The sequence below is a fragment of the Penicillium lagena genome (assembly GCF_028827675.1).
Source record: "Penicillium lagena strain IBT 129212 chromosome Unknown utg000002l_segment0_segment0, whole genome shotgun sequence".
In the NCBI taxonomy this organism is placed as follows: Eukaryota; Fungi; Ascomycota; class Eurotiomycetes; order Eurotiales; family Aspergillaceae; genus Penicillium; species Penicillium lagena.
Window position 1 is genome coordinate 252,221 of NW_026623223.1, and position 13,020 is coordinate 265,240.

Genomic DNA, 13,020 nt, shown 5'->3' on the forward strand with positions numbered 1-13,020 from the left:
TTAAATGCCCAAATTGAGAGATCTTTAAGACGGAGGCGGCCCCTGGTTCCCATTGCTGAGATTTCGTAGCAGTTCCAATTGCGCCTTGACCTGGTCGAAGTTCATAGGCGGGTTTTGCGCCTGAGGCTGTCCTGGAGCCTGATGAGGCTGTTGGTATTGCTGGGGCTGCTGATATTGCTGGGGCTGCTGATATTGCTGGGGCTGCTGCTGTTGTTGCAGCGCTGCCAAGAACAGAGGATTGATATGAGCCCCCGGAGGAATGGAGGGGAAGGAATTGGGCTGCTGCTGCTGTTGGAAGGCTTGCTGGAAGGGGAATTGGAATGGAAACTGCGTCGGAGCAGCACCAGGGACAAACGGCTGCTGCTGCGGTTGTTGCCCATAGGCGGCGAAAGGCGGGGGCATACCGTACGCCGGCTGTTGCTGTTGTTGTTGTTGTTGCTGGTACGGTTGGGGTGCGTAACCAGGAGGCTGGGACTGAGCCTCCCCGTATTGAGGTCGGCCCTGGTCTTGATTCCAAGATCCCACTCCCCCTCCTCGTCCTCCTCTTCCTCCTGAACCTCGGCCACGACCGCCTCGGCCACGATCAGAACCTCGACCACGACCCCGGCCGCCGCGGAAACCGGGGTTGCGATCACTTCCTTCGACAGGCGCCTCGCGCGGCCCCATCATCTCGTGAAGATTCTTCGGGCGAGCAAGAGGCGTGTATCCTTCCTGGCTTCTCTCATCATCGTAATTGATTTCGGAATGACTCAATTTCGAGGGACCTGGCCGGTCTCTCTTGCCTCTGGCGGCGCCGCCGCCCCGGGCCTCCTTTCTCTCCTGTCGTTTCTGCTTCAGTCTCTTCTTGTACTCGGCCTCTGCCTCATCATCGGAGAACTCGATTTCGTCCTCGGCGATCTCCTCATCGTGGAAGTTGGAGGCGTCACTCCCCTTCATCCCCTTGAGCGGCTGGGTGAAAACAAATGTAGAGTGTTCCTCAACATAGTAGACATCCATGTCTTTTGTCAGGCCCTTCTCTTGCGGCTCCGAGGCCGAAGAAAACATGACCGTGTACAATGGGTTTTCGACTCTCCCCAAGGTTTCCGACACGACGCCGACAATGGTGTGGTCTTGGAGACAAAGTAAAGAACCGGACTCGAGAACCTGATATTCTCCGGAGGTGTTGGCCTCGATGAGAAGTGCATTCTCGACAACGGTTTGGATCTTGCCCAAGTGCACAATTTTCATCTCGGGTGTGATTTTGACGTCTGGAACCGGAAGGACATCTTCGGCGATTTCGTTGGTCGACCTAATATAGCCACCCGACTTCCCCTTCCCTTCTCCCTCGTCGTCCGAGCCGCCTTCGGCTAGCATCAGAATCCGCGCTTGTTCTTCCGGGCTAAGGATCGGGTAGTCTTCATCGTCGCTATCGTCGGAATCCGAAGACGTAGAGCTATCTGAGGACGACTCGTAAGGTGATGAGTCAACCTCCCACTCTGGATGCTCGCCCTCTTGCTCCTCCTCTGGCTGTTCAGCCACCTGGGTGTTGTCCGCGGCTGCTTCGGTTGCCTTTGTGTCGACGTCCATCGCTTCCGCTGACTCGCTCTTTACCTGAGCCTTTCCATTTGGTTCTTGCTTGGCCACTTGCGATGCCGTTTCTTTTGAGTCTTCTTCGGTCATTTTGACATCTGTAGTCTGAGAGACAGGCTGGCCGTTGACAACTGGCTCCTGCGAGCTCGGCTGGACTAGACCCAGTCCCGGGATCATCGCCGGAGGCTTCGAGGATCCAAGTTCCTCAACATCCACTGGCGCGTCCTCCTGGCTCTCCTCCCTCAAGGCGGAGGTCCCCGTAGCCACGTGCGTGTTGTAAAAGTCGCTGCCATTGTCGGGAGCGGCGATGGGAGGCGTGCTGTTCGCAGTGGAATGTTGAGGGTCTGCTGCGTCAACAGTGCCTGCAGACTGAATCTGTGGTATCGGTTCAGCCATATTGGGCCAGAAAAAAATAGTATTCGAGTGTTGCGACAAGCAGAAACCAAAAACGCGACGGGTAACTTTTTTTTGAAAGTGCACAAGTAGCCGTTCCGCCCACCGTAGCGGCTTTATCGTTGCTTATCGCGCCTTCGAAGCTCTCGTGGTCAACCAGTTGACTTCCCCAAAATATGGCTACTAACAACGGGCCTACACAGGCTCCGAGGACGAAGCAACGGTATTCGATGGTGCAAAATACCTACCTTCTTACTGATAACTAACTTCTGTCCAGACCTCCTCCTCCTCCCTTCTACCTCCCCCTGGACATCACGCTCTGTCTTTGTCTCCTCTGCAATGGTCTCGCCGCGCTGTTCTCTCCTATTCAGGATTGCGACGAGGTCTTCAATTTCTGGGAACCCGCTCACTATCTTGAACACGGATATGGCTTACAAACATGGGAATATTCGCCTGTTTATTCCATCCGGAGCTGGCTCTACGTCTCCCTCCACGCGGCTGTGGGGAAGCTGGCATCGCTATTCGGCACCAGCAAAATGATTGAGTTCTACATCATCCGGTTATTGCTTGCCTTTGTGTGCTCTGCTTGCCAGGTCCGGTTGTACTCCTCCATTTGCCGGACGATCAGCCCCCGCATTGGACTGCTATTCGTGATGGTCCTCATATTCAGTCCTGGCATGTTCCATGCCTCAACCGCCTTTCTCCCGTCCACTTTCACCATGTACACATCAATGCTTGGCATGGCTGCGTTTTTGGACTGGAAGGGTGGTCAGAAAATCGCACAGGGGATCATGTGGTTTGGTCTGGGGTCCATTGTCGGGTGGCCATTTGCGGGAGCTTTGATCGTCCCACCTCTGACGGAGGAATTGGCCCTTGCGTACTTGTCCGGGTCGATTGTCTCTCTCACCGGTGCTGTTGTGGACGGCGTCGTGAGGTGTCTTTCTATTCTGGTAAGTTTGGGGTTGGATAAGCTCGATGTCTTTGCTGAGATGAGTTGTAGGCAGTCGAGGTAGCAGTGGACTATGCTTTCTTCCAGAAGCTCACCTTGGTGCCCTGGAACATCGTCAAGTACAATGTCCTGGAAGGCAAGGACAAGGGACCCGATATCTTTGGCACCGAACCATGGACATTCTATTTCAAGAACCTGGCGCTAAATTTCAATCTCTGGTTTGTCCTCGCCATGTTGTCCTTGCCACTCCTGGTTCTTCAAACCGCCTTCAGATTCCAGACAACATCACTGCAGACAGTTCTGCGGACTATCACCATGATTGCACCCTTCTACATCTGGTTCGGCATCTTCACGGAGCAGCCTCACAAGGAGGAGCGGTTCATGTATCCGGCATATCCCTTCTTGGCTCTCAATGCCGCTGTCGCTTTCCATATGATTCTCTCCTATATTGGGTCTAGTAACCGGCAAGAGTTCATCGGTCGCATCCCCGCAAGGTTAAAACTCCTCGGTGTCATTTCAGTGCTTCTGGTTGCGCTCAATGCCGGTATGCTGCGCACTCTGGGCATGGTGACCGCATACCGCGCGCCACTGAAGGTGTTTGAGCCGCTCCAGCAACCCGACATGGCGCATACAGGAGAGAACGTGTGTTTCGGCAAGGAGTGGTACCGCTTCCCTTCATCCTACTTCCTTCCACATGATAAGCGCGCCAAGTTTATTCGCAGCGAGTTTCGCGGGTTACTGCCGGGTGAATTCCCTGAAGCATCCGACTATCTTGGTCGTCTGGAAGGCGCTTCTCAGATCCCGTCGGGGATGAACGACTTGAATCAAGAAGATCCCAGCAAATATGTAAGCATGGTATGAAATGAGCACTTAACATAAAAGCTAACGGAGAAATAACAGGTGGATATCTCTCAGTGCTCGTTCCTGGTCGACTCCTACTTCCCCGGCCGCGAAACGACCGAGCTGGAACCAGCGTATGTGTTGGATGAAGCCAACTGGGCGACTCTGAAGTGTGAGAGCTTTCTGGATACAGCGCAGACAGGACTATTGGGCCGGTTGATGTGGATTCCCGACCTGCCATTCATCCCGCAACCCCTGCAGCGGAAATGGGGCCAATACTGCCTTCTTCAACGCCGAGGGACAGAACAATCTATCTAAGATCCCTCTCCCTTCTCTTTCCCCAACAATTACATAGAAGGATATTGCGCATGAATACCACCAATAATCCCCGCTTGTTTGGGAGTGTGTGCGCGCAGCATTACCCTTTATGTGTTCACTCGCCAGAGCCACTTTACCCAATCCGGATAAGACATCCTGCACCACAGCGGCAATATGATAAGCTCGGTTCTCCGCAGATAACGTCAAGTCAAGAGGAGAGCCTGCAGCCCCGGATCGTTTGGCTGGAAGTAGCCCCGGGGAACAGGGGTGTCTCGCATCGAATTAACGGGAAGGGCAGTTGTGTAGAGTTGAGGTCCTCGCTTTGACCAGGTCTTGTATCATCTGGGGATCTATCCCATCTTACTCCATCTGTCCTACTTCTACTATCTACTACGTACCACCCCCACTATACTGCGATTGAATGCTCCTATTATTCATTCATAAAAGTGATAGCGACAGACAAATATATATGAAGCCAATATCCACAATCCATCCATCTCAGCCCTAACCTAACCATGTCCCTCGGGCTCCTCCGGAACAAAGTATCCAACGTCGCCGCAAAAGATCTAGCAAACTTCGTCCTCGTGTTGACTGTCTGCGTCTGGCTCTTAGTCGTAATCTCACGCAAAGGGGGTGCCACGTTCAGCACAACATCCAGACGCTCAACTCCCTCCCACTCCCGGGGAAGAGAGAAGACAGCCAGAAAGCCTGGAGGTAGGCTCACCAGAGGGTGTCTATATTCCCATTGACCATGCTGACACTGCATGTTTAGAATGGATACCCTCTGATTTCAAGCGGCCTACAGCGCCGCCCTACCCCGGCTGGGATGTCCACTCTACAAAGCCGATTCTCTATCGGCCTTTTCGATATGGGCCGTATGCTTCAAAGATAATACCCCGTACTGACGAATGCTCATTCGGTTAACTATAGGAAATACTTCGTTACGATGGGACTAAGAAGTATGAAATGGGATGAGTGGATAGGTGAGGAATGACCAATACCCCGGCGAAGGACAAGTCATTAACCCACACATACACAACACAGAGCTCGATAATCACTACTTGAAATTCCACGCGGACAAAGCTCGCCGCATCGCAGAACGCGGTGATAAATGCTGTAAGACGGCGCCCGAGGCAAAGGATGCAGCGATGGAACTCCTGGAAGAGCTGTGCGTGCCCTTCCTACCCTTGGACTTGCTTTCGCAGCCAACTGAACAGAAGTAACTAGATGCGCCTACCTCCCCGAGCGCTATCCAACTATGTTCCAGAAGACATCGACAGGGATTATCAACATGGTCACGAACGAGACATTCGACATCACAGCGCGGCCACTAGCCGAAGACCCGATGGTGATGAGCGCACGTCTAATCCAAGACGACCTCGCCATCATGATGGAACGCCCGGACGGCGAGTACTACCTCGTGGCCGGGGCAATCCTGCTAGCTGGCTTCTGGCGCCTGAGCGACAAGTTCGGGATGCCGTTGTCGGAGATCCACACGTCCGGCGACGTGCCTCAGTTCCGCTCGAAGCTCGAGAAGGGGATGAAGAATTTCTTCCGCCGACTCAGGCCGGAAGAGCCGGTGCTGCGCAATAACTATTTCATCCAGGTGGACGAGAACCTGGCATGGTCGTACAGTATTGGGGCGGAAGACTCGGCGGATGTATCGTGGGCAACGGCGGAGAAGAACAGGGCGATTGAGCATCATTTCTTTCGCTCGGAGAGGCAGTCGCTCAGGCGGTTGCCGCGGTCTGGCGGGGTGGTGTTCACGATTCGCACGTATTTTGAGCCCGTCACCGAGGTTGCGAAGGAGCCGTATGTGCCGGGGAGGTTGGCCTCTGCGGTGCGCAGTTGGGGCGATGATGTGTCACGGTACAAGGGGAAGGAGATGTATCAGGATGTCTTGCTGGAGTATCTGGATCGAAAGCATGAGGAGCAGGTTGCGGCTGGCTTGGAGGTGGAGCAGGAAGACGAGGGACGCAGTTATCCATATTGAAGGAGAGCTGCGAGTATCTATTGTCGGTATAGTTCGACGCTCTTGATTGGTCCTGCATCCCAAGTCGGGAATATATACATATCGTAGGGCAATTGCCTCTTAGTTCGCTCGATTCCGTCTTGCATAGGCCCACTCCCGTTCTTGACGCCAGGAGCAGTCATCGCGAAACTCGCAGATGCGGCATTTCCACGCCTCCATGACATCGACACCGCGCGGATCACGCTCACCACGCCACCACTCCATCTGATCAGTCAGGTAGGACGTCATGGTCGTGGGATCAAACAGGAAGGAGCGGCTTCCGAGGTGTTGAGGCTGCAGGTCGTCTGTAGGAGCAGATGAAAGGTATCGGGCAGTAAGGATCGGTGATAGGAGAGTTGGGTATTCTTCCAGCATGGTCGGTTGAGAAAGTGAGGGGATGGATGGTGATATTGAGGATGTGGGTGGGGGAAGAAACGTGAGTCGGATTTGGTCCTTCATAAACCCCCAGATGCGAGAGAGGTTGTTGTGAGCCATGAGGATGCTGGTAGAGTCGTGGCTACTGGACGGAGGTGAGCTGTGAGAGATTTTCCGTGCGTCGTCCGGTGTAGTGATATTATCATCAAGATCAAATACCTGGGACGTAGGAGTATCGAAGAATTCGTCATTCAGCCCGCCCACTTCTAAGAGAAAGGATTCAGAGAAGGGACGTTCGGGGTCGAGATTATAGCGTTGTGCAAGCATTTCAATCGTGACGTCGTCACTGGTGATCATGCGGTTGAGCATGTGGTAGTAGAGCTGGAGCTGGAGAAGAGTGGGACGAAACCCGGTGCTCTTGATTGTCGGGATGGACCGACTGGCCTTCGTCTTCACGTCCGTCATATACACTCGCGGCAGATCGTACACGGCCGCAGGCACTTCTTCCTTCTGAGGTTGGGGTTCTGGCCGGGCAAGATCTTCGAGTCGTCGACCACGCCCAGCCGGAGACAGGAGAAAGTCTGACAAGGACATCTGATATTCCGGCAAGGCCGCCTTCGACGCAGCAGTCTCCGCGTAGTAACTGGAAGCCGTGGCCTCGAGCTCGGGGTCCGGGCATTCGTAGGACAATTGGTCGATGACTCCATTGACCACCTCCCCATCCACAAGCCCCCAGACCTCCATTTCACGCGTAATGCCAAACTCACGCAACATGCGCAGGCCCTGTATCACATTCCATATCCGGAGTGCCCAAGCATCTTCCTTCGTGGTGATCTCCACAGGGACAGTGGTATAGATCTCATCTTCCAGCGTCTTGTGCACGACACTCCCCATCTTCATAGCCGGCGTTCTCTTCTTCCTCCCATGTTTTGTCAGTGTGTACCAGTATTGCAACTCGCACCAGGCGGGCGACACCAGATCCGTCACGGAAAACGCCTTATTCGGCGGGCGTCGAAAGCGCTCGACGGGGGTCCGAGGATCAAGCGCTGCAGCCTCTGGATCTCGCGTCCATTCACGCTCGCGGACCGCGTTGCGCTCTCGCTCTATCTCTGTGCCCTCAGTGGAACTGGGGTGCTCGACTAAACGCTTCGGATGGCAGGGTGTCAGCTCATATCAAAGAAACGAAAGCAGGTGAAGGACCAGTCTTACCAAACGGGCTGTTACTGTTGTTTGAGCCCTGACTTGCCTGACTGGATTGGAAAGGCTGGTTTGACTGCCGCCGCGGAGAACAGGGCTTCCTCTCCCGGCCCAGCACCTTAGGCAGTCGGACACCTGGCGGGCTCTCCAAGCCATCTTCAATATCTGCGACCGCAGCCGGGTTCAAAGAGTTGAGATCAATTAGCTCCGCTGCTGCCGCTGGGTTCGTCGCGTTCTCGGTTACTGGGGGATGTGTGGACGACGCGGTGGCGTCGACGGCGGACGCGCTTTCCGCGACGGCTTGGGCGAGCAGCTCGCTCAGGATCTGCTCTTCATCCGGGGCGAAATCAGAGCCGTAGTCACTGGAGTCGGATTTGTCAGGGATGAGGGATGCTGGTGAGCAGGACATGCCTGCGATGGAAGGAGTTCATGGAGGAGAGAGTTGGAGAAGAGAAGTGGAAAACGCGAGGCCGACGATTGGACCAGCCCTGGTATTTACTAGCACAAAAGAAACAAGTCTATACTCTATCGAGCTCTATGGTATCTGAAATGCATCGCTAAACTCAAAAAGAAATATCACAGAAATATCATGCGCTCCCTGTCGCAGGAACCAGGCTGCCTGCGGTCAGCGCCTGGGACGGCGGGTTTGCGGCCGCCAGCTCGGCCGCCTGGACTTCGCGAGCAGCCTTCTGGTTCAGCCAACTCAAATACGTTTGCCAGCCGACCGCAATACAGCCCGAAAACACGTTCCGGAACTGCGGCGGCACATACATGAAGCTGAACGCCGTGACGGCGGGCCAGAGCTTGACGCTGTTGGTGATGCTGACGGGGACCGCTTTCTTAAGCCGCTCCAAAGTCTCTTCGAGCGTAGCACCTGCTAAGAGAGAATGCACGCTGAAGAAGTATGTGTTGAAGACCGGTGTAAAGCACATCTGTTGCACGACAACCTTGGTCAAGATAGACAAGAACTTGGACGGGTAGTTGAAGTGGTTGTGGAGGAACCAGAACCTGAGGTCAAATCAGTATTGACAATCTGATCAACACCATTCCAGAGACTCACCAGTTGTACGAGGGAATGCTCGATCCTGTGCCCACAATCAAGTGTCGCACTGTTCTCCACGGGTCGTAACCGCCTCCGCTACTGGTTTCTTGCTCTCCTACATCCTTCGATCCTGTTGGATCGTTCTGCACGACCTTCGCCGGGCCCGGAGCTTCTGAAGGGAACAGCATTTGCGCGCTCAGGTCACCGCACAGGTAGATGATGATCGAGCTGCACACTTGTGTTGTATAGGGCCGCTTCTCCTGTACCCGGCTATACCATCTCCCCGTCCTGCCGAGCGGGCCTGCCTTGATAATCTCACGCCAGCCACGGGATCGCGCAATTGTTTTTGCCGTCGTGTTTGCCGTGGCTGGCGGCGTCGCTGCCCCAGCACTCGCAGCGACCGTGTTGGTGGGTGGTGCAGGCGACGAAGAGGTCGGAGGGGAAGATGGTGCAGGGGAGGATGATGATGCGTTTGTCTGAGATGTATTCACGGTCTCATCGGCGGGTTTGCCAGCCTTACTCTCGACCGCGGGTTCGGGGGCTGACGAAGAGTCGGACTTGAGTCTGCGCTGCCGCAGTCGAGGGGAAACGGTGGTCGTTCGCGGGCGGGTTGCGAAGGGCGACACTCGTCCAGGACGGACGAGTGCACGCTGCATGAGGCTCATCGCAAGGCGCCTGTTGTGCACATTGAATTCTTCAGAGGTAGCCGAGGTCGGAGGTGACGCGGCGAGAAGTGGCGGTGTCTCGGGGTCGCGATAAGCAGAGAAGCAGATGCGGTCGCTGTAGATAAGGTAGAGAACGACAGAATAAGAATAATCAAGGAAGGTGATGACAATAAAGAAACAGAAATCTATGCAAAGGAGGAAAAACGAACCAACACTCCGTCGGCATTGCACTTCCGAACCGTGATCGCCCGATTAAATCCTTATCCACTCACTAGTGCGGGATGACACCATTTCTATCGTGGTGCAAAGTATAGACTGAGAATCAACTACTAGACAGAGACAGATCAAAGTCAATCAAATTCATTTTGGCAAGCCAGATGCCAACACCAACACCATCTATATAATATGCAAAGCCACGATCCCGTACCTACAAGTGCGTCGGCGCGACTTGGGGTATAACAGGCAAAGGGAAACAAAACAACACAAAATAAAACACCGCAGGATGCAAAGTCGAACTAGATACTATGATTATCACGCAGAGGCCCGTAAAGATCGGGGATTAGGCGTTGTGGTGAATAAGAGCCCCTATTTGAAGGACTCGCGGGTATTGACCCGGTCAATATCGTAGGGATTACCATCGTAGGTGGGCTGGCGACGCAACGATCCAGCCGTGCGAGTCGATGAAACTGAACGGGCATGGCTGCGAATGCGCTGGGTGGACGGGAGGTCCTCGATGTTCGAATCGGACTCGCTGGCATCATCGGACACGGACACATGCGGAGAGGGTGCCTCGGTGAGATCGAACTCGGGCTCCTTCTCCTCCTCCGAGCTGGGAGCAACATCCACCTGTTCCTGGATCTTGCGCATAAAGGCATCCGACTGGGCGGCGAACTTGCAGCGTTTGCGAATAGCGGGCCCGTACTTGTAGAACAGGAATGGGAAGGGCACGCAGGCGAGTGCGAGAAAGGCGGGAATCGAAGAGGCCCAATGGATACCCAGATTGTTGTACATGTAGGTAGTGAAGAGCGGGAATGCGGCACCGAAGCACGAACGCAGGACAGAGTTGGCGGCGAGGACAGACGCCGCAAAGATGGTGTAAGCATCGATGAGGTAGTTCATGATGCTCAGGAAGACCAACACCATACCAAAGCCGAAGGGCACGCCGGCCGCAATGCTGGCCATGAAATGGATCGAGGGGTAGTTGGTCCATGCGAACCAGAACAAGCCGACGGGGATCGCGATGGAGGCGATCAGGCAGGGCGGTAGACGGGCCTCGGGGGGTGCGAAGCCATTGTGTTCGTCTTGCACGCGGATGTATCGCTTATTGTCGAAAAGGGTGTAGACCACTGCAATCAACATGCCGACCATGATTCCCAAAAATGCCAATCCGCCAATGCCCTGGTTCCAGCCGCGGTCCACTTGATAGACAATGGGGAAAGCAGCGAACATCATGTACAAAGTCCCATAAACGATCGCCATATACAACGACAGCAGGAAAACAATCGGCTCGCGGAAGAGAAGAATCCACGGGCGGGACAGGGCAAGCTTGAAAGCTTCCTTGAGGGAAACCTTGCCCTGTTCGATATCAGGCTTGCTCCGATATACCTTGCCCGAGATCTTGGATAGTCTCTCGGCACGGCGGCGCAGCAGGACCGGCGCATAGGTCTCTGGGATAAGCAGTGTTCCCATGATCCAGACCGCACCCGAGAAGGCAGCCAGAAAGCCCATGACCCATCTCCAGCCGGCGTTCATACCCAGAAATCCGCCGATGATCGGGCCCAGAACGGGGCCTAGGAACGGCGCTGCGGCGAAGAGACTCATCGCGACACCTCGCTGCTTGGCGTGGAACATGTCTGCGATGACACCGCCCGCATTGGTCAGAGGCGAAGAGCCAAAGGAACCGGCGAAGAAACGGAGGATGATCAGCGTCCAAATATTCTGGGCTCCGGCGCTGCCCGCGTTGAAGGCAGTGAGGATGGCGTAGGTCAGGACGAAGAGGACTTGACGGCCAAACAGTTCACTCAGCGGTGCCCACGCCAACGGACCGATCTAGAACGTATTGTCAGTTTCGATACTTCTGCACCGGATCAAAACCAGCTTACCGCGAAACCCAGGACGAAGAGCGACACACCCAGCGTCGCGACCTCCTCGCCAACATGAAACTGTTCCATAATCTCTTCCACGCCACCGGTGTAGGCCGAGGAAACGAGCGCGACGGCCAGGGTGGCGATGGCCACGAGCATGGTGATAGACCATTTCTTGACTTCGCTAAAGTTCATAGGGTTGCGAGGGTCATTGGGGATCCAGGATACGGCGTATGGGTCGTCGTCCGTTCCTGAGCCGGTGTATGGGTAGTCGATGATCTCCTGCGTCACGGCGCCCTGGTCCAGGACCATGCGCCAGTAGGAGATCTTGGTCGGGTTGGAGGGTTCGATCTTCTCGGACACATCCTCGCTTTTGCCCGCCATGATGGGCAGATGAGCACAAGCACGCTGGACAGTCGGTGTGTGTTATGTATGTACGCGAGTGAAAACCAAGTGATGGAGAGCGGTTGTTTGTGTAGGTAGTGGAGAGGAGACCGGTTGCGGGGATGCGATGAAGCTTGCCGGTTTCAGCAGGAGAGCTAACAGAGAGCGCTCAGGCATCGGACGCTGCTGTCCTTTTTATTGTTTGGTGGCTGGTTTTTTTTTTTCTATCCAGTTCCAAGAAATCTAGTCCCGGGTCTACGTCGGTGTTAGGGACGAATTTGACACAAAAGGCGTGTTATGCACGGCAGCCGAGGATAAGAGATGGAGCCCCACGAGCACCGACCCACGGGCCACGATCGCATATCCAGGGATGGTATCAATCTCGGAGTGTTGGACCGAGGCTTGCAAGATGTACAGCAAAAAATCCAGCGCTATTATAAATCATTGCCTTGATCTTTTCTTCTCAACAAAGGACGGCGAACAACAGAAAAGTTCGTTTGCGGTTGCCACGCGAGACGCTTAGACCACCTCTTGGCTCCCGGGTGTGACGGCATCGTGATCTAAGCTCAAGAACATAGGAAGAAAAAACAGGGATTGCAGGGAGATCAGATTGCAATAATAATGAAACAAATGGAATTCAAATCCTGTACATATGTCTCTAGATCCACCACGGCCCCGTGGATATACTCCTAAAATTATCTGGTGGGCCAGACGTCTGCATAAAAAAATTTCGCACCGCAGACGCCACAGCCGTCGGAACGCGCGCCCCGGCGATTACATAGTCCCAACTACCGTCGGCGCCTCACAATTGTTATTTCCGTCTTATTCTCCGTAGTTGCAGCAGACAATAGAGACGATTGGTAAGAAACTTGCTTATGAATCAAGATCTTGCGTCTGTTTATGAATTTGGGTCCGACTCTTATGCATGGTTTCCTGGCTGCACATACAGGATGACAGTATGCAGAGCAGCATAAGATCTAGATGGGCAGATTGCGGTGATTTATGCTGCGCTACATGACTTGTGGCTTGACGGTGAATAATCGCAGTCCTGTTATCTTTCTGCACATTCTGTAGTCGTGCAATGACGTATTGCGCTGAGACCCTGCCTATTGTATCGTCCCACCACTGAATGTTTGTATACAGTTACTCGCAGGGCACGCCGGAAAGAGCTTTAGTGTAAAATAATCTTGATG

The 13,020-nt window shown here is 54.3% G+C and overlaps 6 protein-coding genes across 6 annotated transcripts; 2 read left to right on the plus strand and 4 right to left on the minus strand.

Moving 5' to 3' along the window:
* Nucleotides 1-24: 24 nt before the first annotated feature.
* Nucleotides 25-1,965, minus strand: N7510_002828 (RNA-binding snoRNP assembly protein NAF1; the record flags this gene model as incomplete). The annotated part of the gene is made up of 1 exon (XM_056974755.1): nt 25-1,965. The coding sequence occupies one exon, from the start codon at nt 1,963-1,965 to the stop codon at nt 25-27; it is 1,941 nt and encodes a 646-aa protein (XP_056834711.1).
* Nucleotides 1,966-2,138: 173 nt separating this feature from the next.
* N7510_002829 (dolichyl-P-Man:Man(6)GlcNAc(2)-PP-dolichol alpha-1,2-mannosyltransferase) lies at nt 2,139-4,069 on the plus strand (the record flags this gene model as incomplete). Its single annotated transcript, XM_056974756.1, has 4 exons — nt 2,139-2,185; nt 2,240-2,912; nt 2,963-3,757; nt 3,812-4,069. The coding sequence occupies 4 exons, from the start codon at nt 2,139-2,141 to the stop codon at nt 4,067-4,069; spliced, it is 1,773 nt and encodes a 590-aa protein (XP_056834712.1).
* A 515-nt stretch (nt 4,070-4,584) lies between these two features.
* On the plus strand, nt 4,585-6,062 carry N7510_002830 (heme-dependent oxidative N-demethylase family protein; the record flags this gene model as incomplete). Its single annotated transcript, XM_056974757.1, has 5 exons — nt 4,585-4,783; nt 4,842-4,944; nt 5,000-5,052; nt 5,114-5,237; nt 5,297-6,062. The coding sequence occupies 5 exons, from the start codon at nt 4,585-4,587 to the stop codon at nt 6,060-6,062; spliced, it is 1,245 nt and encodes a 414-aa protein (XP_056834713.1).
* Nucleotides 6,063-6,161: 99 nt separating this feature from the next.
* N7510_002831 (exonuclease V) lies at nt 6,162-8,061 on the minus strand (the record flags this gene model as incomplete). Its single annotated transcript, XM_056974758.1, has 2 exons — nt 6,162-7,594; nt 7,656-8,061. 2 exons carry the CDS (start codon nt 8,059-8,061, stop codon nt 6,162-6,164), a joined length of 1,839 nt encoding a protein of 612 aa, XP_056834714.1.
* Nucleotides 8,062-8,239: 178 nt separating this feature from the next.
* On the minus strand, nt 8,240-9,585 carry N7510_002832 (Mpv17/PMP22 family protein; the record flags this gene model as incomplete). The annotated part of the gene is made up of 3 exons (XM_056974759.1): nt 8,240-8,660; nt 8,713-9,474; nt 9,569-9,585. The coding sequence occupies 3 exons, from the start codon at nt 9,583-9,585 to the stop codon at nt 8,240-8,242; spliced, it is 1,200 nt and encodes a 399-aa protein (XP_056834715.1).
* Nucleotides 9,586-9,944: 359 nt separating this feature from the next.
* On the minus strand, nt 9,945-11,827 carry N7510_002833 (MFS transporter; the record flags this gene model as incomplete). The annotated part of the gene is made up of 2 exons (XM_056974760.1): nt 9,945-11,408; nt 11,462-11,827. 2 exons carry the CDS (start codon nt 11,825-11,827, stop codon nt 9,945-9,947), a joined length of 1,830 nt encoding a protein of 609 aa, XP_056834716.1.
* Between the last annotated feature and the right edge of the window lie 1,193 nt (nt 11,828-13,020).